Raw genomic sequence first — 14,809 nt, forward strand, 5'->3', positions numbered from 1 at the left:
CTGGTGACTGTATCCCCCAAAAGTTTGTCAGCATAACGAGATTCTCGGAGGGAAAAGGGGGGGGGGGGGGGGGGAAACAAGGAGCATAAGAGCGCCTTTGCACAAACAGGAAGGCATTGCCAGTTTGATCGCAAAATCAGACCGAAAATGCTCCAAGATGAACGTACGTGATGATAATGATATTCTCGCTTCGTTCCAATTCCATGATGATGGGCTCCAGACGGATAACCACGTCACGGTAGGACTCGCCTCCGCGATACCGGTAGTTGTACTTGTCGTCATCGCGAGCTTGAAAGTCTTCAGGGTACTTCTCGGCAATTTGCTGGTACTGTACAAACGGAAGAGATTAATTAGTGTCTAAGAAAGAATGGATGGAGGGTGCATGGAATTTCGGAAAGATTCAGCTTACCGTCATCCCATCACAAACCCCACTATCCAGCTCATCGAGCGCCTTCCATTGTAACTTCTCCCAGCCGAGTTCCTTCTGCAAATGTTGTGCAGTCTGGCTTGTTCTCTTTAAAGTCGAGGTCCATATCGTCAAAGGAGCATCCTTAGGCAGCCCAGAACGCTTGACGAGCTCGGGCAGCATCCTCGCATATCGTTCACCACGCTCCGATAAGTTGGCATCGCCACCGATCTTGCCCTCGAGGTTGTATTCTGACTCGCCATGCCTAGATAGCCAAATGCTGCGTGGCTTGATGTGCAGATTGGTGAGGTAGTACACAAGGCGGGATTGCAAGTAGTCCTGGATGAGGTTGATCACCACACGTGCCCCAATATTAATGATTTTCACGTAGGTGAGGTGTTTCTCTGATTCATCTATTGTTTGGTAGACTTTCTCGTAGTTCCGGATACGGTTGCGGAAATCTTTGGCGGCCACCTCTGGATCCTGGCCGATATAATCTGGTGATGTCGTCTTGACCTCGAGGATGTTGGCCATGATGAGATCTTCATCGTCGCATTTGCTTTCGACGAAGAGATGAAGCAGGTTGGCCTCCACGATCTTGTCGTGAATCCATTTCCGTCGCGACTTAGTGGAATTCGTTGCGTCAAGGATGGCAACCTTATTGTTCTTGTCCTTGAACCACATCAGCATGTCAGCAACGGCCGCCTCAGCTGCGGCGCGGCGAGCCTTCTCGCCTTCAGCGTTATTGACATCGAAGAATTTGGCATCGGGATGGGGATTGTCAGTCCGCCTGTATTTGCCGACGTTGAATACCTCGGCGTTGACCGACGTCCATCGAAGATATCTCTTGACTGAGCCACGTTAGCACAAAAGGCCCAATCTAGAGATGGTTAGATAAACCTTTGCCAGCGATCAGACTCTTGCCTCGAGCTGGCAAGCCCACCATAACCACCACAATCTGCGTGACCTCGGACTACATCAATGTCAGTTGGTGTATAACCAATTACACAAACCGAACAAAACAAAATGGCGCACGAGCGACATCATACTCGATCGCTTTCAGGGATGCAAAACCCCATACTCATAAACGACGTGAATGGCACAAAGCAGAAGCTGGGTTGAGGCAAGAATTCGCTTCGGTTGGTGCAGGACCAGGGGGTAGAGGTCGCATGTGTTGAGCAAGCAGGCTTGTCCCGTGCCTCGTGCCCTCAGCGTAGGGAAAGTCTCAAGAGGAAAATTCGGGCGTGCTCACGTCTTGGCCCATCTCAGCAATATGTTGGCCGGGAGGATCAAAGATAGGTTGAATCTGTGGTGGTGGTGATGATGGATCTCGCTCCGAGAAATAAAGGGAGATCTCTGCCGCAGGTCGATTACGGGGCTCGCCGCACGCGTTAACGGAGGGGGAGGGATCTTTGATTGAATGCCCCGGCAAGACCAAGAATAACGCTCACGCCAAAACCGTCACAGGCAGGTGCAAACTGGAACTTGTCGAGAATCAGACCACATCTCATTCGGGCTAGATTGGTGGTTCGCAGGGGAAGGCGGCTGGTCGCGTGGTGATGGCTTGATGGACGTGAAGTTCGTTGTGCGGCCTTTGGGATTTTCTTCGGCTCAACACAATTTTCTCTGGTTGCTGGCTCGCTGGTTCACGGGGCATCATGTCCGCTCGGAAAATTCAGGAATGCCCTTCTCAGCGGCGGGGAAATTGTCTGCAGATCTGCTTCCTTCTCCACAGCAGGACCTTCTCTTCTCGGCTTACTCCATGCAGAAAGCCAAAGCGGTGGGTGGGCGAGACATAGGTAGTGGTCGGTTCACCGGATGGCTACATTCCCAGGCCTAAGAGTGTCGAGCCTCATCACCCTTGCAACGGGGCAGGTTGCCTCGGCTGTCAAGTCGGAGGTATTCCTTTGAGGATAGAGGAATGTTGACCATCACATGGTCTTTCCGTCCATCAGAGGCCACGAGATAGAATATGCAGAGCCTGATTCAAGAGAAAACTCGACCAAACGCAAAGAAAGTTTCATCCACTCACTTCAGAAGTCTGCAGCACCCGATTCAAAGAACTCCTGCTCAACATAGCCAATGGACTGGATTGAACGAAACTCATGGCTGACTTGGGGAGCGGTGAGTTGTGCCTGCAATGGGCTTACGGCGTCGTTGTGGAAAGGAAGGCAGAGGTGACTGGATCAATCTAATGAGCAGTATGCAGCAACAGTGTCCTCATCTTTTGAAGCTCTTAAAGTCTCATGATCTCCGCTATCGATCCGTTTGGAGGTAGGTAGTTCGGTGTGGAAAGGGCGGTGGCGCAAGTGGCCAGGCAATCAGTCAAATTCGGTTGCCGACAGGGTAAGTGTTTGTTACTGTAGCCTGTTTGGCAGAAGATGGCGGCGATCGGTGGGAAGAAGTGCAGAGGAAGATGATATGATGCGTACGGAAGATAGCTCAGGCCGACTGTCTTCCCAGTTTGATGATGCTGGTGCTGGTGCTCGTGTTTTGGGAATGGCATGTTTTTTTTACGAGTGGGACAATGATTCCTTATCGCAGCGCAGCGGCATCTTCTTATCGGCGGCAACGAAGAAGCTTTTTTACTTCGCAGAAACACAATGGTACAGCTATGAAGCAGAATAAAAAGACTGAGCCCTGAGTATGAGCGAGGGACATACCAAGCCTACTTGAAACGCTGTTATGCTGCCAACGAAGGTCGATCGATAGCGAGGGTATCCTTGAGCCAGGATAACCGACTGCAACAACACACACACGGATGCACTTCAGCATCTCCCACTCAGCGCCCTGTCCTTTTCCTATACTCGTACTCCAAGGGTGTCTTCATCCTGCATTCTCCCTCTTGACAACCTGATAACACTCGGCGGCGCACCAAATCCCTCCTGTTTTTGCTTCATAGCTCGTCGCATCGAGGCCACCTCCCTCAAGCCCACGCCCTGTGAAGCAAGCTTCCTGCAAAGAGGAATTCCATATCTGCCCGTCGACAATCGTAGCCGTTGACCTCCTGCACCGTCGTCTTCTTCAAAACCCCTTTGTCCATTATCACTTGTCCTGCGCATGAATCACAGAGAACCAGCCCGCAACCTTTCCCCTTGCCGTCGTTCAGCTTCCTCAAGTACTTGTCCACCCTCTGGTCGGCACAGCAGCTCCACAACGCCGCATTCGAGCACAATGAGCACGTGTGGTACACCCCGTGTCTGAGCGCTGGTCCTTGGGGATAGCTGTCGCCAGTCAACTGTGTGATGTACTTCCGGTGGAGCTCTTCAGATCTATTTGCGAAACGCTGCATTGAATGGACTTTGCATCGAGAAATATGGAGTCGGTTTAAAGAACAGTTGACGCACATGCGTGTTGCTTCTTTGCCCTTAGCTAGATGCCCATTGCCCATCTCTTGCAGCTCTGGCTGTTCCATGATTTGGATGACCTCGACAGAGATCACACCATATCCATAGATCCCATATCTGAAGTCCTCACAAAAGTGGCATGGCTTATTCAACGATTCAAGATACTTGAAATTGATCGGATGAGCCCATGGGGTGCTTATTGTGAAGGTGCGAAACGTGGATTCTTCGTTCTGCGGAGATGCTTCTGGCGAGGATCGAGGCGAATCTAGGATAATTGGGTTTTCCCTAGAAAGCCCGGCCAGTATGTCCCGAGCTTGTTGGATCTCTACGGCTGCTGCTCGAATAATTTGGATCGGCGTTGGCTGAGCAGGAGCAGAAGGGCAGTGAGAGGTGGCGGTGGGCCGGTTGACCAAGGTATCTCCAGTCCTTGCCTCCTTTGGAAGGCTGCGCTCAACAGAATCTGCAGCTTCAATTTGACCTTGTTCGCAAGTTAAATGGCTGGTATTCGCATAGCAGACCTTGCTGGGATCCTTGGATTCTGTCGGCCCCTCAGGTCTTAACGAAACATCCCTATTCCTCTTGAAACCGCTGCGATTTGTTCCTCCACAAATTTTATCACTCTCTTCGTCTCGAATTTCTAAGGTAATCCCGTCCCAGACAGGACCGGATTGTACACTACCCTTAGAAACTCCTTCTCTCAAGTCGCCATCTGCACCTGACCTGGTCCCAGAGCCAGTGCCTTCTTTGTTGGCAATGTCACTTAGCAGGGCTCTGCCAGCACTGGATGTGAGCTTGAGCGTGACTAGAGATCGGCAAGACTTATCGCGAGCTTCCGGGGAGGATGCTGGGTTTGTTGGCCTAGGTTCCTGTTTGATTCGTTTCGCTTTGGGGATTTTGCGAACTGGAAGCCGACGTTTTTTGGCTGTGGTGGGACAGTATTCCTCAGACGAATCATCATCATACCATGATATGGCTTGTGCAAAGTTCCAGGCGGAGTTGACCCGTCGGAATTGGTAATCCTCGCGAAGATGACGTTCCTGAGTATGGCGTGTGGATGTCAGGCGTTGGGAAGCCCGATGATAGACGTCGAGGGCACGCTGAAGCCTCGCCTTTGAGTAGACCCTCTTGGATCGAGTCCCTGTTCTGGAGCCCATGCTGAAGCTAATAGAGAGGGGCCGAGTTGAAGTGAGAGCAGGGCAAAAGGAAAACGAGGGCAAATCGGAGTGAAAATGAAAATGAGAGTTGGTAAAGTGAATCCCGCCAATCTAGAATGATGCGAAAGAGAGAGAAAAAGAGGTGAATATTGTATTTGTCGCAGATATCTAGCTACAAAGTGTTATTCTGCATATGGAAAAGTCAGCCGAGTCCATGCTTGCAAACATAAACACCATGGAAATTGCAAATATTCAGATCTAAGCCTTGTCACAGGCGGTGGTCGTCAAAACATAAGCTACGTTGACCGTCGTGAATTGTAGAATAAATCATCATGATACGAAGCACTGGAGAAAAGAATATGTAACTCACATGCGAAAGACCTTTCCACGCGAACCTGCGCGAAATCTCTGTTAGAACCACACCGAACGGATCGAGGAGTAGAATGTTGGTGTGGATGCAAGTCAGGCTGGACAGTCTCGTCTTCATCAACCTGAGTTGACTTGGACATATGCTTGTCTTTTGGAATGTGTCGATTCATCATATGTAGGAGGGTAGAGGTGTGAGCCGTGAACATACTTGCATTGCAATAGATGATCAACAGATGATCTGAAGACTCGATCGTTAGCATTACACCATCAAGACGTGGGAGAAGTGGTAGGTAGAGACAAAGGTCAGGAAATGCATGAATGGTTGTTTGAGTTTATCTGCATCAGAGTACTGGATAAGACTCGTCATCTAGAAAGTTCATCATGAAAAGGCGGGCATGAAGGGGGAAAAGACCTACTCAGCCGCTCAGTATACTTCCAGCTCTCCTGTTCGAGATCGAGACAATCAGTTCGAGTTGCGAAAGACGAATATGATTGGGAAGGAGATGAGGCAAATCAGTGGGCGAGGTTTTCTAGGCCTGCCACAATGGGGCATTTCCATCAAATCCAGCGGCATTGTAGCCGTGGTCGGAGCCCAGTGCCATTCATCAAGGAGGTCACTTTGTTTTGGAGGTGGGAGTACCAACCCTACCTTCCGATACCTGTCTTCGAACACAAGTCAGCAGATTCCTCAAAAGACCTTGAGTTGTAAGAGTTGTGAATGGAATTGAAGGATCAGATATAGCCATTTTGTTATCTTCCACGGCTTGAAAGCCTCTGCCGGTAATTTCCAGCGTATATTATTTCAAAACAATCATCATGATGGATTGGGGTGCCAGGTTGAGGAGTTCAACGTACCGGATGCTCAGAGTTGTGGGCGAGGAGGGGGGGTGTTCGATCAGCTGGGAGCAAATTCCTATGGATGATGTCAGATATAGGACTCTCAATGAAGCGGCAGCTGTGATATGGAAATCCTGCATGATCAGACTGACGTGCGTTGCGATACTGAGTTTCATTTCCAGAAGGATCAAAGACTCTAGTTTGTTACGGTATGCAGATTCATCATTGAGCCAGGTATGAGGACTGAGAAAGACTCACTGTATAGCTTCATTTGTTCCTCCTTTTTACTTCCGATGTCCTTCCTGTGTGTGTAGCGTCATTTCGGGCGAGGACGGGAGCTGTCAGTCTGGGAAGGGTAGGCTAGATGAGCGGTTTCACTTTGAGGCTCATGCAGACGAGTAAGTCAAAAGCATAGTGTTAGCACCAACGACAATACCGACGCTTATAGCATTTTCCGCGTGAGCATGCTGTATCATATCAGCAAAGTCAGATAATCTCACACATCTCAACAAATAAAGAGGTGAAGTTGGTGTTGTGGAAGATAAACACTTGGATTTGAAGCGATGACAATTTTATTTTTTTTGGTTGCACCAAATTTGAACGCGTAGTGGTTCTTGACAAAACCAGCAGGTTAAGCGAAGGAGATTTTAGGGGCAGCCAGATTCCCCGGCTTGTCAACAAAGCTGACCTTATGGGCGGGACGGTTGTGCCTAACTGCTCGCGTCCTCCCGTAGGTGTTCCTCCTCCCCTTGCGTTATAGCTGCTGCTATTTTCTCTCCGCCCACTTGCCATCAGCCCATTCCAGGCTCCATTGGTCGATCCTAGGTACGCGAGGCTTGCCCGCCATCCCGCTTCCGCTCTGGGTTCCTGCTCATTTGTTCGCATTAGCCCAGTCAGCGTCGAATATTCTCAACTCAGGCCACCCAGTGCCTGAGTTATTCTCCGGCCACATGCCCTATAGACAGCTTAAGCGATCATGGTTCTAGGCTTGGCTTGCAGCCCTCAGGGCAAAGAATAGCAACAAAACATCTGCCACTCGACTTGTCCCCACTTCCGTAATCGCCCTCAATGCCTTCTCATCTTTCGCCTTCGTCCAAGATCAGGTTGTGGATATCTCATTGTTTCCGCGCTCATTTATATTTTTCCATTTTCATCGACGGAGGAGTTTGATGTGATGTTGAGTCGGTGAATGGGAAGACCGGTCGTCCGCTGATGTCAGTTGGATGCGAGGCCTACGACGAATATGCGCAAATGTGACATGAACCGTGTGGGCGCTTAACCCACCAATCTGAATTTGGCGGTTGGGCAAGACTGTTTCTTCACAATATGTCCTTGTATGTGTGCCTTCAAAGCAGTGGTTCTATGTCACAGTCTAGAGCTCTGAGGCGGACAGGCTAACATCTCAAAAGTCGATCATTGCCTGCGGCTGAACACGCCCAGGCTCAATATCAACAATCCCCAAGAACTCCTACCGTCATTATTCCTCTCCCACCGCCGCCGCCGTTGAGAGATGGCCAGCCCACGGCCTCTCCAGTTCGTCTCAGCCATGTCCCCCTCCCACCGCCATTGAACATCAACATTGTTTCTGCGCGCGGTCTGCCATCGCCAGGGCCCCTCTCCGCACCGTTGCTTTACGGACCCTTCTCTTCGACATATACACATTCGCCTCTCCCAAGTCCGCAAAGTGCTATCCCGATGGCTGCAAGAATGCCAGCAAACTACAATGTGCCCTATGACCCTAGAGAGTGGGTGGGGGGGAGTCGACGAACATCGTTCGGGTCAGACAGTCGAAATCCAGGCTCACAAGCAGAAGGTATATCAATATTTCGTGGGCAAAGAGAAGTGTCTAACCCTGTGTCCCTACAGAAGGGCATACCAATCCACCTCCGCCATATTCCACTGCCGCTGCCGCTGCCGCGATAGGTGTTGCTGTCCGTGAAGCCACCAGTGCTGGGTCAACCATATCACCCGCAGACTCGACGTTTACAGCTCCTGGAAATCAGTCCCAGATAAACACCCCGACCAGCACTGCCGGAGTGTTGTCGCCACTTAATCAAGGCTCTCATTCTCTCGGTGAAAGCTGCCAGACCGTTAGCGATACAAGTGGATTGAAGTATTTCAGTCCGTCAGGGCGATCTGCTGGTTTCGACCACCACCAGAGCCGCGTGAGTATTCCCTCGCAGCAGCTTGGATCACGGCCAAACTCCACTGTGGGTGTGTCAAGACATCCTACGGGGACCACTTTATCAATAAATACCGTGGCTGCACAACAACAGCTACCTCTATATCCACCACTTGATGGCAACCTTGGACAAGTCCCAGCTGCGCCAGCATCGAGAAGAGCCGCATCCGCGGATGCCTGTTCTTCTCAGCCGTCGTCAGTTCAGAATCAAGAGGGGTCTTCATCGAGATCATCTTCCAAGCAGAGAAGCTGGGTTCCGGGGATGCCATTACCTGGTCCGCCTCCGGGGCCACCACCTTCCGCCTCAAGATCGCACAGTGCAGGATCGGGTCGAACTCTTGCTCAACCACAGGCCACTGGATTCAACAGTCGATCAGGTCATCGCGCCCCATTACATGCGCCTCTACTCAGTCCTATGCCTCCTACACCTGCAAATTGGAGGGATGAATCTTCTCATCGATCCAGCTCCAGAACACCGATGCCGCTACATATTGAGACGACAAACCTCGATCGTGAGGACTTTGCACCCACAGGTTTGACCAGGAGTGCTGCTCTCCGTGTTTCTTCTGCTAAGGGTCTGCTGGAACGTCGGAAGCAACGTCGAAGTCTTCACGAGGGTCAATTGTCCGATTTCAGCGCCTTGACCATTGACACTGACCCTTGGTTCAGCAGTTTGAGTCCGACTGGTATCAGTCCTGAACATTCACCAACCTTGGGCACATTGGCCTTGGAACAAGACTCCCCGGAAACTGCCCGAAGAGGTTTGCGGACCAGTAGCAGGACCAGGAGTCGGCTCCGGGGCGGCGACGCTGAATATCAACCCCTTGATTCCCCGTTTCCTCCAGCCCTGTCGAGGAGGAGTAGCCGAACACGAACGCCACTTGTCCTGCCAAAGTCGCTGCCTACACCACCACTGAGTCAAAAGAACCCCACTTCTGCGCACAGCGTTCTCCCTTCAACAGCGTCTTCAGTGTCCGAACTCGCCCAAGTCGAATACGATCTCTTCATGCAAGAAGCTTCGCGGCGACATCAACATTTCCTCGTAAAGGAGAGCCAAGCAAACTCTGAGCTTGAGAAATTGCAACTCTTCATGGAATACATCGTTGAGGAGTCAATGATCCAGCGGCAGCGCTGTCCAACTCCGTTTGCAGATGGGACCTTCAACCCGGAGGAAGCCAAGCAGCGGCTTTTTAGTGAGCTTGGGACGAACGGTCCTATTGACACATGTGCTGCCACACCGGGCAGAATGCGATCACCTATGCACGGGATTCGGGCCGATCCAACCCAGCGTGCGGAAATGTGGTCGAAAGAGTACCGCCCGGAACTTTCACCGATTGCCAGTATGAGCAATGACGAACTCAGCTCCCGTGGTCGAACTGCCAGCCGATGGTGGCAGTCACAAACTGGCTCGGAAACTGACGGCGTAACAGGTAAGATGAAAAGATCCAAACGAGAATCCAAGTACATGGGTCTCTCGGCCCTGTCAATGCAGGAAGTGCTGTCTGAAGCCGCTACACCCACCAATATCAGTGACGTACAAGGCTCGACAGAGGGCTATCCTGATGAGAAGACCCATCCGGAGGCATTTGGCGTTTACGAGGATCCCGAGGGTCTACCGCTCCAGGCGATGGCTCCAACAATTCCATTTCCTCCAGAGGGTCTCGATATTTCACGGTTCGTTACCCTGCCTCCGCCATACCCACGACACTACCCTGCTGTCAACAATAGTCATCCAAAGCTGGCCACCTATCGCAGGATCGTGCGGACACTCAGCGACTTGAGTGAATTGCAGAATAGAAGATCTCGACATAACCTAAGCGTAGAGGCTTTGAGGGCAGATCACAAACGCAAGATCGCCGAAGGACAGAAAAACTTTCGGACAAATATCTCGGCGCAGATTAACGAGGGAAGTATCACGTATGCCGAAGCCGCCGAAGCCGAGCAAGCCCTCAAAATGGAGGAGAACCTGTCGGAGAAAGGGTGCCTCCAAGCAGAGTTCGACACGTTGCAGGACGTGGTGATCAACCCTATGCACGAAATGCTCCACGATCGTGCAACACAGCTCAGTGCCCACATGACTGCATTGACCGAGCAATTGGCCGCAGACATGCAGGCCTCGGACCTGGATCGACCACAACAAGAGGGGGATGCCATGCCCGAAATTTTGGAATATTTAACACAGTTGAAGTGGTTATTTGAAACGCGCGAAACCGTCCATAAAGAACTGTTCGACCTCCTCACCGCCCGCAACGACAAGTACAAAGCCATTGTGCTTCTGCCTTATCATCAGGTCAGCAATTACGAAAAGATTCGAGATACGGAGGATTTCTTCAAGCGCGACAGTGCTGAGCGACACAAAACCTTTTGTGAAGAAGCACTAGTACGATATCAGAGCTTTGTCGACCTTGTTGCAGAACATGTTCGAGACGAAGTCCAACTTCAATCGTCTGCATTCTGGGACATCGCGCCGGGGCTGCTGGATCTGATCCACAAGATTCCGGATGACTTGGATCGACCCGGTGCCCTTGCAATCCCTGATGCTGAATACGCCGAGAACCCCGAATACCGCCGATTTCCACAACAATACCTTTTCACATTGCTTGATCACGCAGAGAGATCGACCTATCAATTCATTGAATCTCAAAGCAATCTCCACTGTCTGCTCCACGAAGTCAAGGTGGGCCTGATAGCAGCAACATGTCGAGCTGCTGAAGCCAGGCGAGCCCGTGCCGAGCTGGATGGACCCGAACCCGGACAAGATCCCCAGAAGATTCGAGATGAGCAAGAAAAGACGGCCACGGCAGAATTGAAGCAGCAAGTGGCAATGATTGAGGAGCAATGGCTCGAAGCGCTGGGAAGTGCCCTACAAGGCAAGAAGGGACAGGTCAAAATGTTTTTGGAAAGTGTTGGTGGATGGGATGAATCTATACAGGCGACCGAGTAGGATGAGAGAGGTCTTGCTCATGGGATAACTGTCGACAATGACATTTGAGATGATCACAATTGAGCGAACCAAAGTGTGAACAGCTATGAATAATGAAGGAATGAACAGAGACACGATGTATATACAATGGACTGGGCTGTTTTTCGTGTTGTACTCCAGACAGCCTAGCTGTGTAATGGCAGCTAAACTTGGATACCTCGGGCTACTCTTGTGATCCCTCTCCAATGTCTGTCGATATAAATACTGATGTTCACTAAGGTTATTGGTCATTCCGTGGCCTCGGAAGGGTTGGGTAGTAGTTGATCCCTCTTACTCTACATCATCTAGCTTTTAAGGCTGCACGTTAGCGATCTTGTGAACGGTAAGGTTTTTCTTTCAACGCGAGCCGTACCATCTGTTAACGGGCAAAGGGCTCTGGGTCGCTGTGGGTGGTAGATGGAGAAGGGCTTCCGATCAGGGAGAGGAGAGTGGAGCCCAAGTCGAGGAAGGCTGCCAAGCTCAGGATCGCCAAGATCGGCGTCGGAGCCTCTTTTTCCACTTCTACTTCGTCCTTGATAGAGAACTCGGATCTCGATCAACGTCACATTATCCATATCACCCACGTTGCATCCTGAAAATGCTCCGAGTTAGTACGGATGATCGGCTTGCCGATCTGACGTCTAGCATGCAAGCGACTAGTCACAACCTCGGTGTCGACCAGGTCAAGGGGCTCTGATATGTTCTGTCTATCGGTTGGGACGGCATTGGACAACTCCACGACTCAGTTGCTGCCTCAAACCGGACTCCAAGTGGGTGTTTTCATATAAGTATTGGTCTATCTGTGGCCTAACCTACACGATGACGTCGCCTGTTGATCATGGTGATCCCCACAACGCTTTACCATCAATAGTTCAGCAAGGACTAGGGCGTGCCTGAAGATGCGGACTGTGACAAGACATACAAGAATGTCTTGACTTCTCTTGATATGTTTGGCCGAGATTGCTTATTTTTTCCCCCCAGGCATGATAGGTGGTGCCTACTTCTAGTCCCTCTCCTGAACCATTTTCATTTTTTTTTTTGCCAGAAGCCTGGACTTTCATTACTCACATTAGGTCAACATGGCTGAACCAGAAAAAGTTCCCTATGACAGGCGATCTGGTGACAGTGAGCGTACTGCCACTAATATCGAGAATGCCCCTCCCCGCAAGAGGTCCTTCGCGGACGTCGACATGAGCAAACTGAGCGCCGCATTTGAGAATCCGCTCTCTAACACTCCAAAGGAGAAACTCCTGGAGGATGTCGAGCTCTTCTGCCGCCATAATAACCTTATGGAGTATATCGATTCATTTCGCAAAGGCGCTTTGGTGGCCCAATCTCCAAATGCCACTGACAATATCGCCGAGTTGTCATCTGAAGACCGAGAAGTGCTTCAGCGAGAGCACACGCATCGCTGGTCTCAGCCATTCACCCTCTATTGGCTGGTTGTCATGTGTTCGCTAGCAGCTGCTGTGCAGGGCATGGACGAGACAGTAAACAACGGTGCCCAAGCTCTTTATCTCAAACAACTCAACGTCACCACCAAGCGGTTCAGCCAAGGTATGGTTGATAACTTGACCGGACTGGTTGTTGGCGCACCTTACCGTAAGTACCCTTCCCGCCCACCACAAAAACACCCAAGAAGAACTCTTGCGACATGAGGGAGGTTTCTATGCCAGAAGCTAACAGATTTTCTAGTATGCTGTGCGATTCTCGGTTGCTGGCTCACAGAGCCGTGTAACAGGATCTTTGCCCGTCGAGGGACTATCTTCATTTCTTGTTTCATTGCTGCCGTGGCCTCGGTTTGGGAAGGGGTTGCTAATTCATGGGTGAATCTGTTTTTGGCACGGTTTGTTTTGGGTATGTCGACCCCGTTCAAGTTGGTTGGCTGATCATTACCCCTTGAATTCTGCTAAGTCTTCTTCTAGGCCTTGGAATTGGTCCCAAATCTTCCACAGTGCCAGTCTACTCTGCCGAGTGTGCCCCAGCCCCGATCCGTGGCGCCTTGGTTATGATGTGGCAAATGTGGACTGCTTTCGGTAAGCCTCTCGCAGAAACGTGTAAGAATCAGCTTCCTGACGATTTCCCAGGCATCATGCTTGGAAACATCATGGGCGTGGCTTTTGGCGGGCTCGCCCCAGACCTTGGCTGGAGATTGATGCTCGGCAGCACTGTTGTCCTTCCTCTGATTGTGTGCGCCCAAGTCTACTACTGCCCTGAGAGTCCCAGGTATGGACGAGAAACCAATTCCCCAGTGACAAGAGGCCTTTCTTAACATGTTTTTCCGTTGTACAGATGGTACATCCAGCACAACCGACCTGACAAGGCATTCCAATCCTTCCGACGCTTGAGGTTCACTGACCTCCAAGCCGCACGGGATACTTATTACACCTACGTTGGCGTGGAGCTTGAACGACAGGCTCACAAGGGCAAGAACTTGTTCACTCAGTTCATCGAGCTTTTCACCGTTCCGCGCAACCGACGAGCAACCTGGGCATCGTGGATCGTCATGTTCGGCCAGGTAAGACCGTCTTGTCCCCTGAGATATCATGACCATCTTGTCGCTTACGCAAACCCAAGCAATTTTGCGGAGTTAACGTGATCGCGTACTACTCGACCACGATTTTTTTGTCCAGCTCATACTCCGTTTCAGCTGCTCTGTTAGCATCAATGGGTACGGGTATCCTGAATTGGGTCTTTGCGCTGCCTGCCGTGTTTACCATTGATCGATGGGGACGCCGCAACTTGCTACTCTTCACGTTCCCTTTTTTGGCGATCTTTTTACTCTGGACGGGCTTCAGCTTTTGGTTTGACGACAAGAAAACTAAGGTGGCTATGGTGACGACAGGGATGTACTTGTTTGAGGTGAGTAAAGTGGTTTTCTAGGAGGGCAACAGATGTTCTGACAGACATTTCGCAGGTCTTCTACTCGCCTGGGGAAGGCCCTGTACCATTTACCTACTCGGCCGAAGCATTTCCTGTGCACGTTCGAGATGTGGGAATGAGTTTCGCGACGGCCACCACATGGTGCTTCAACTTCATTCTCAGCTTCTCCTGGCCTCATCTCTTGACGGCTTTCAAGCCTCAAGGCGCATTCGCGTGGTACGGCGCATGGTGTATCATTTTGTGGTTCTTGATACTCCTATTTGTTCCCGAAACCAAAGTATGTTTGACTGAATATACATTGGCATCGTACGTCATGCTGACTCGTTCTCCAGGCTCTTACACTCGAAGAACTAGATCAAGTGTTCAGTGTCAGCACTCGTAAGCATATGAGTTATCAGTTGAAGAATGCTGCCTGGCATTTCCGCGTCTGGGTTTTGAGACAGAAACTCGAGCCTTTGCCACCGTTCTATCATCGAGCAGAGAAGCTGAACGAGACATGACGCATGAAATCATCCATGTCGTTGACAATTGTACTAATGAGGGGTTGGCTGAATAAGTATTACGAGACCTGGATTCCTTTCTGGGGCCAATTGTGTTGTCACTGCCGAACGATTATCCGGAGAAAGCCTGGGGCAAGCATGAAATGTGTCGATTTGCTGGGCAGGGAGT

The 14,809-nt window shown here is 50.8% G+C and overlaps 4 protein-coding genes across 4 annotated transcripts; 2 read left to right on the forward strand and 2 right to left on the reverse strand.

The window, feature by feature from the left end:
- Window positions 1–136: 136 nt before the first annotated feature.
- Window positions 137–1,450, reverse strand: AYO20_06338 (hypothetical protein; the record flags this gene model as incomplete). Its single annotated transcript, XM_022644629.1, has 4 exons — window positions 137–328; window positions 410–1,257; window positions 1,307–1,379; window positions 1,442–1,450. 4 exons carry the CDS (start codon window positions 1,448–1,450, stop codon window positions 137–139), a joined length of 1,122 nt encoding a protein of 373 aa, XP_022499297.1.
- A 1,882-nt stretch (window positions 1,451–3,332) lies between these two features.
- AYO20_06339 (hypothetical protein) lies at window positions 3,333–4,907 on the reverse strand (the record flags this gene model as incomplete). The annotated part of the gene is made up of 1 exon (XM_022644630.1): window positions 3,333–4,907. The coding sequence occupies one exon, from the start codon at window positions 4,905–4,907 to the stop codon at window positions 3,333–3,335; it is 1,575 nt and encodes a 524-aa protein (XP_022499298.1).
- Window positions 4,908–7,820: 2,913 nt separating this feature from the next.
- Window positions 7,821–11,239, forward strand: AYO20_06340 (hypothetical protein; the record flags this gene model as incomplete). The annotated part of the gene is made up of 2 exons (XM_022644631.1): window positions 7,821–7,926; window positions 7,980–11,239. The coding sequence occupies 2 exons, from the start codon at window positions 7,821–7,823 to the stop codon at window positions 11,237–11,239; spliced, it is 3,366 nt and encodes a 1,121-aa protein (XP_022499299.1).
- A 1,097-nt stretch (window positions 11,240–12,336) lies between these two features.
- AYO20_06341 (hypothetical protein) lies at window positions 12,337–14,640 on the forward strand (the record flags this gene model as incomplete). The annotated part of the gene is made up of 7 exons (XM_022644632.1): window positions 12,337–12,859; window positions 13,183–13,293; window positions 13,345–13,483; window positions 13,550–13,775; window positions 13,835–14,119; window positions 14,175–14,417; window positions 14,473–14,640. The coding sequence occupies 7 exons, from the start codon at window positions 12,337–12,339 to the stop codon at window positions 14,638–14,640; spliced, it is 1,695 nt and encodes a 564-aa protein (XP_022499300.1).
- Window positions 14,641–14,809: the final 169 nt, after the last annotated feature.

The sequence above is a fragment of the Fonsecaea nubica genome (assembly GCF_001646965.1).
Source record: "Fonsecaea nubica strain CBS 269.64 chromosome Unknown Scaff40, whole genome shotgun sequence".
NCBI classification, from domain to species: Eukaryota; Fungi; Ascomycota; class Eurotiomycetes; order Chaetothyriales; family Herpotrichiellaceae; genus Fonsecaea; species Fonsecaea nubica.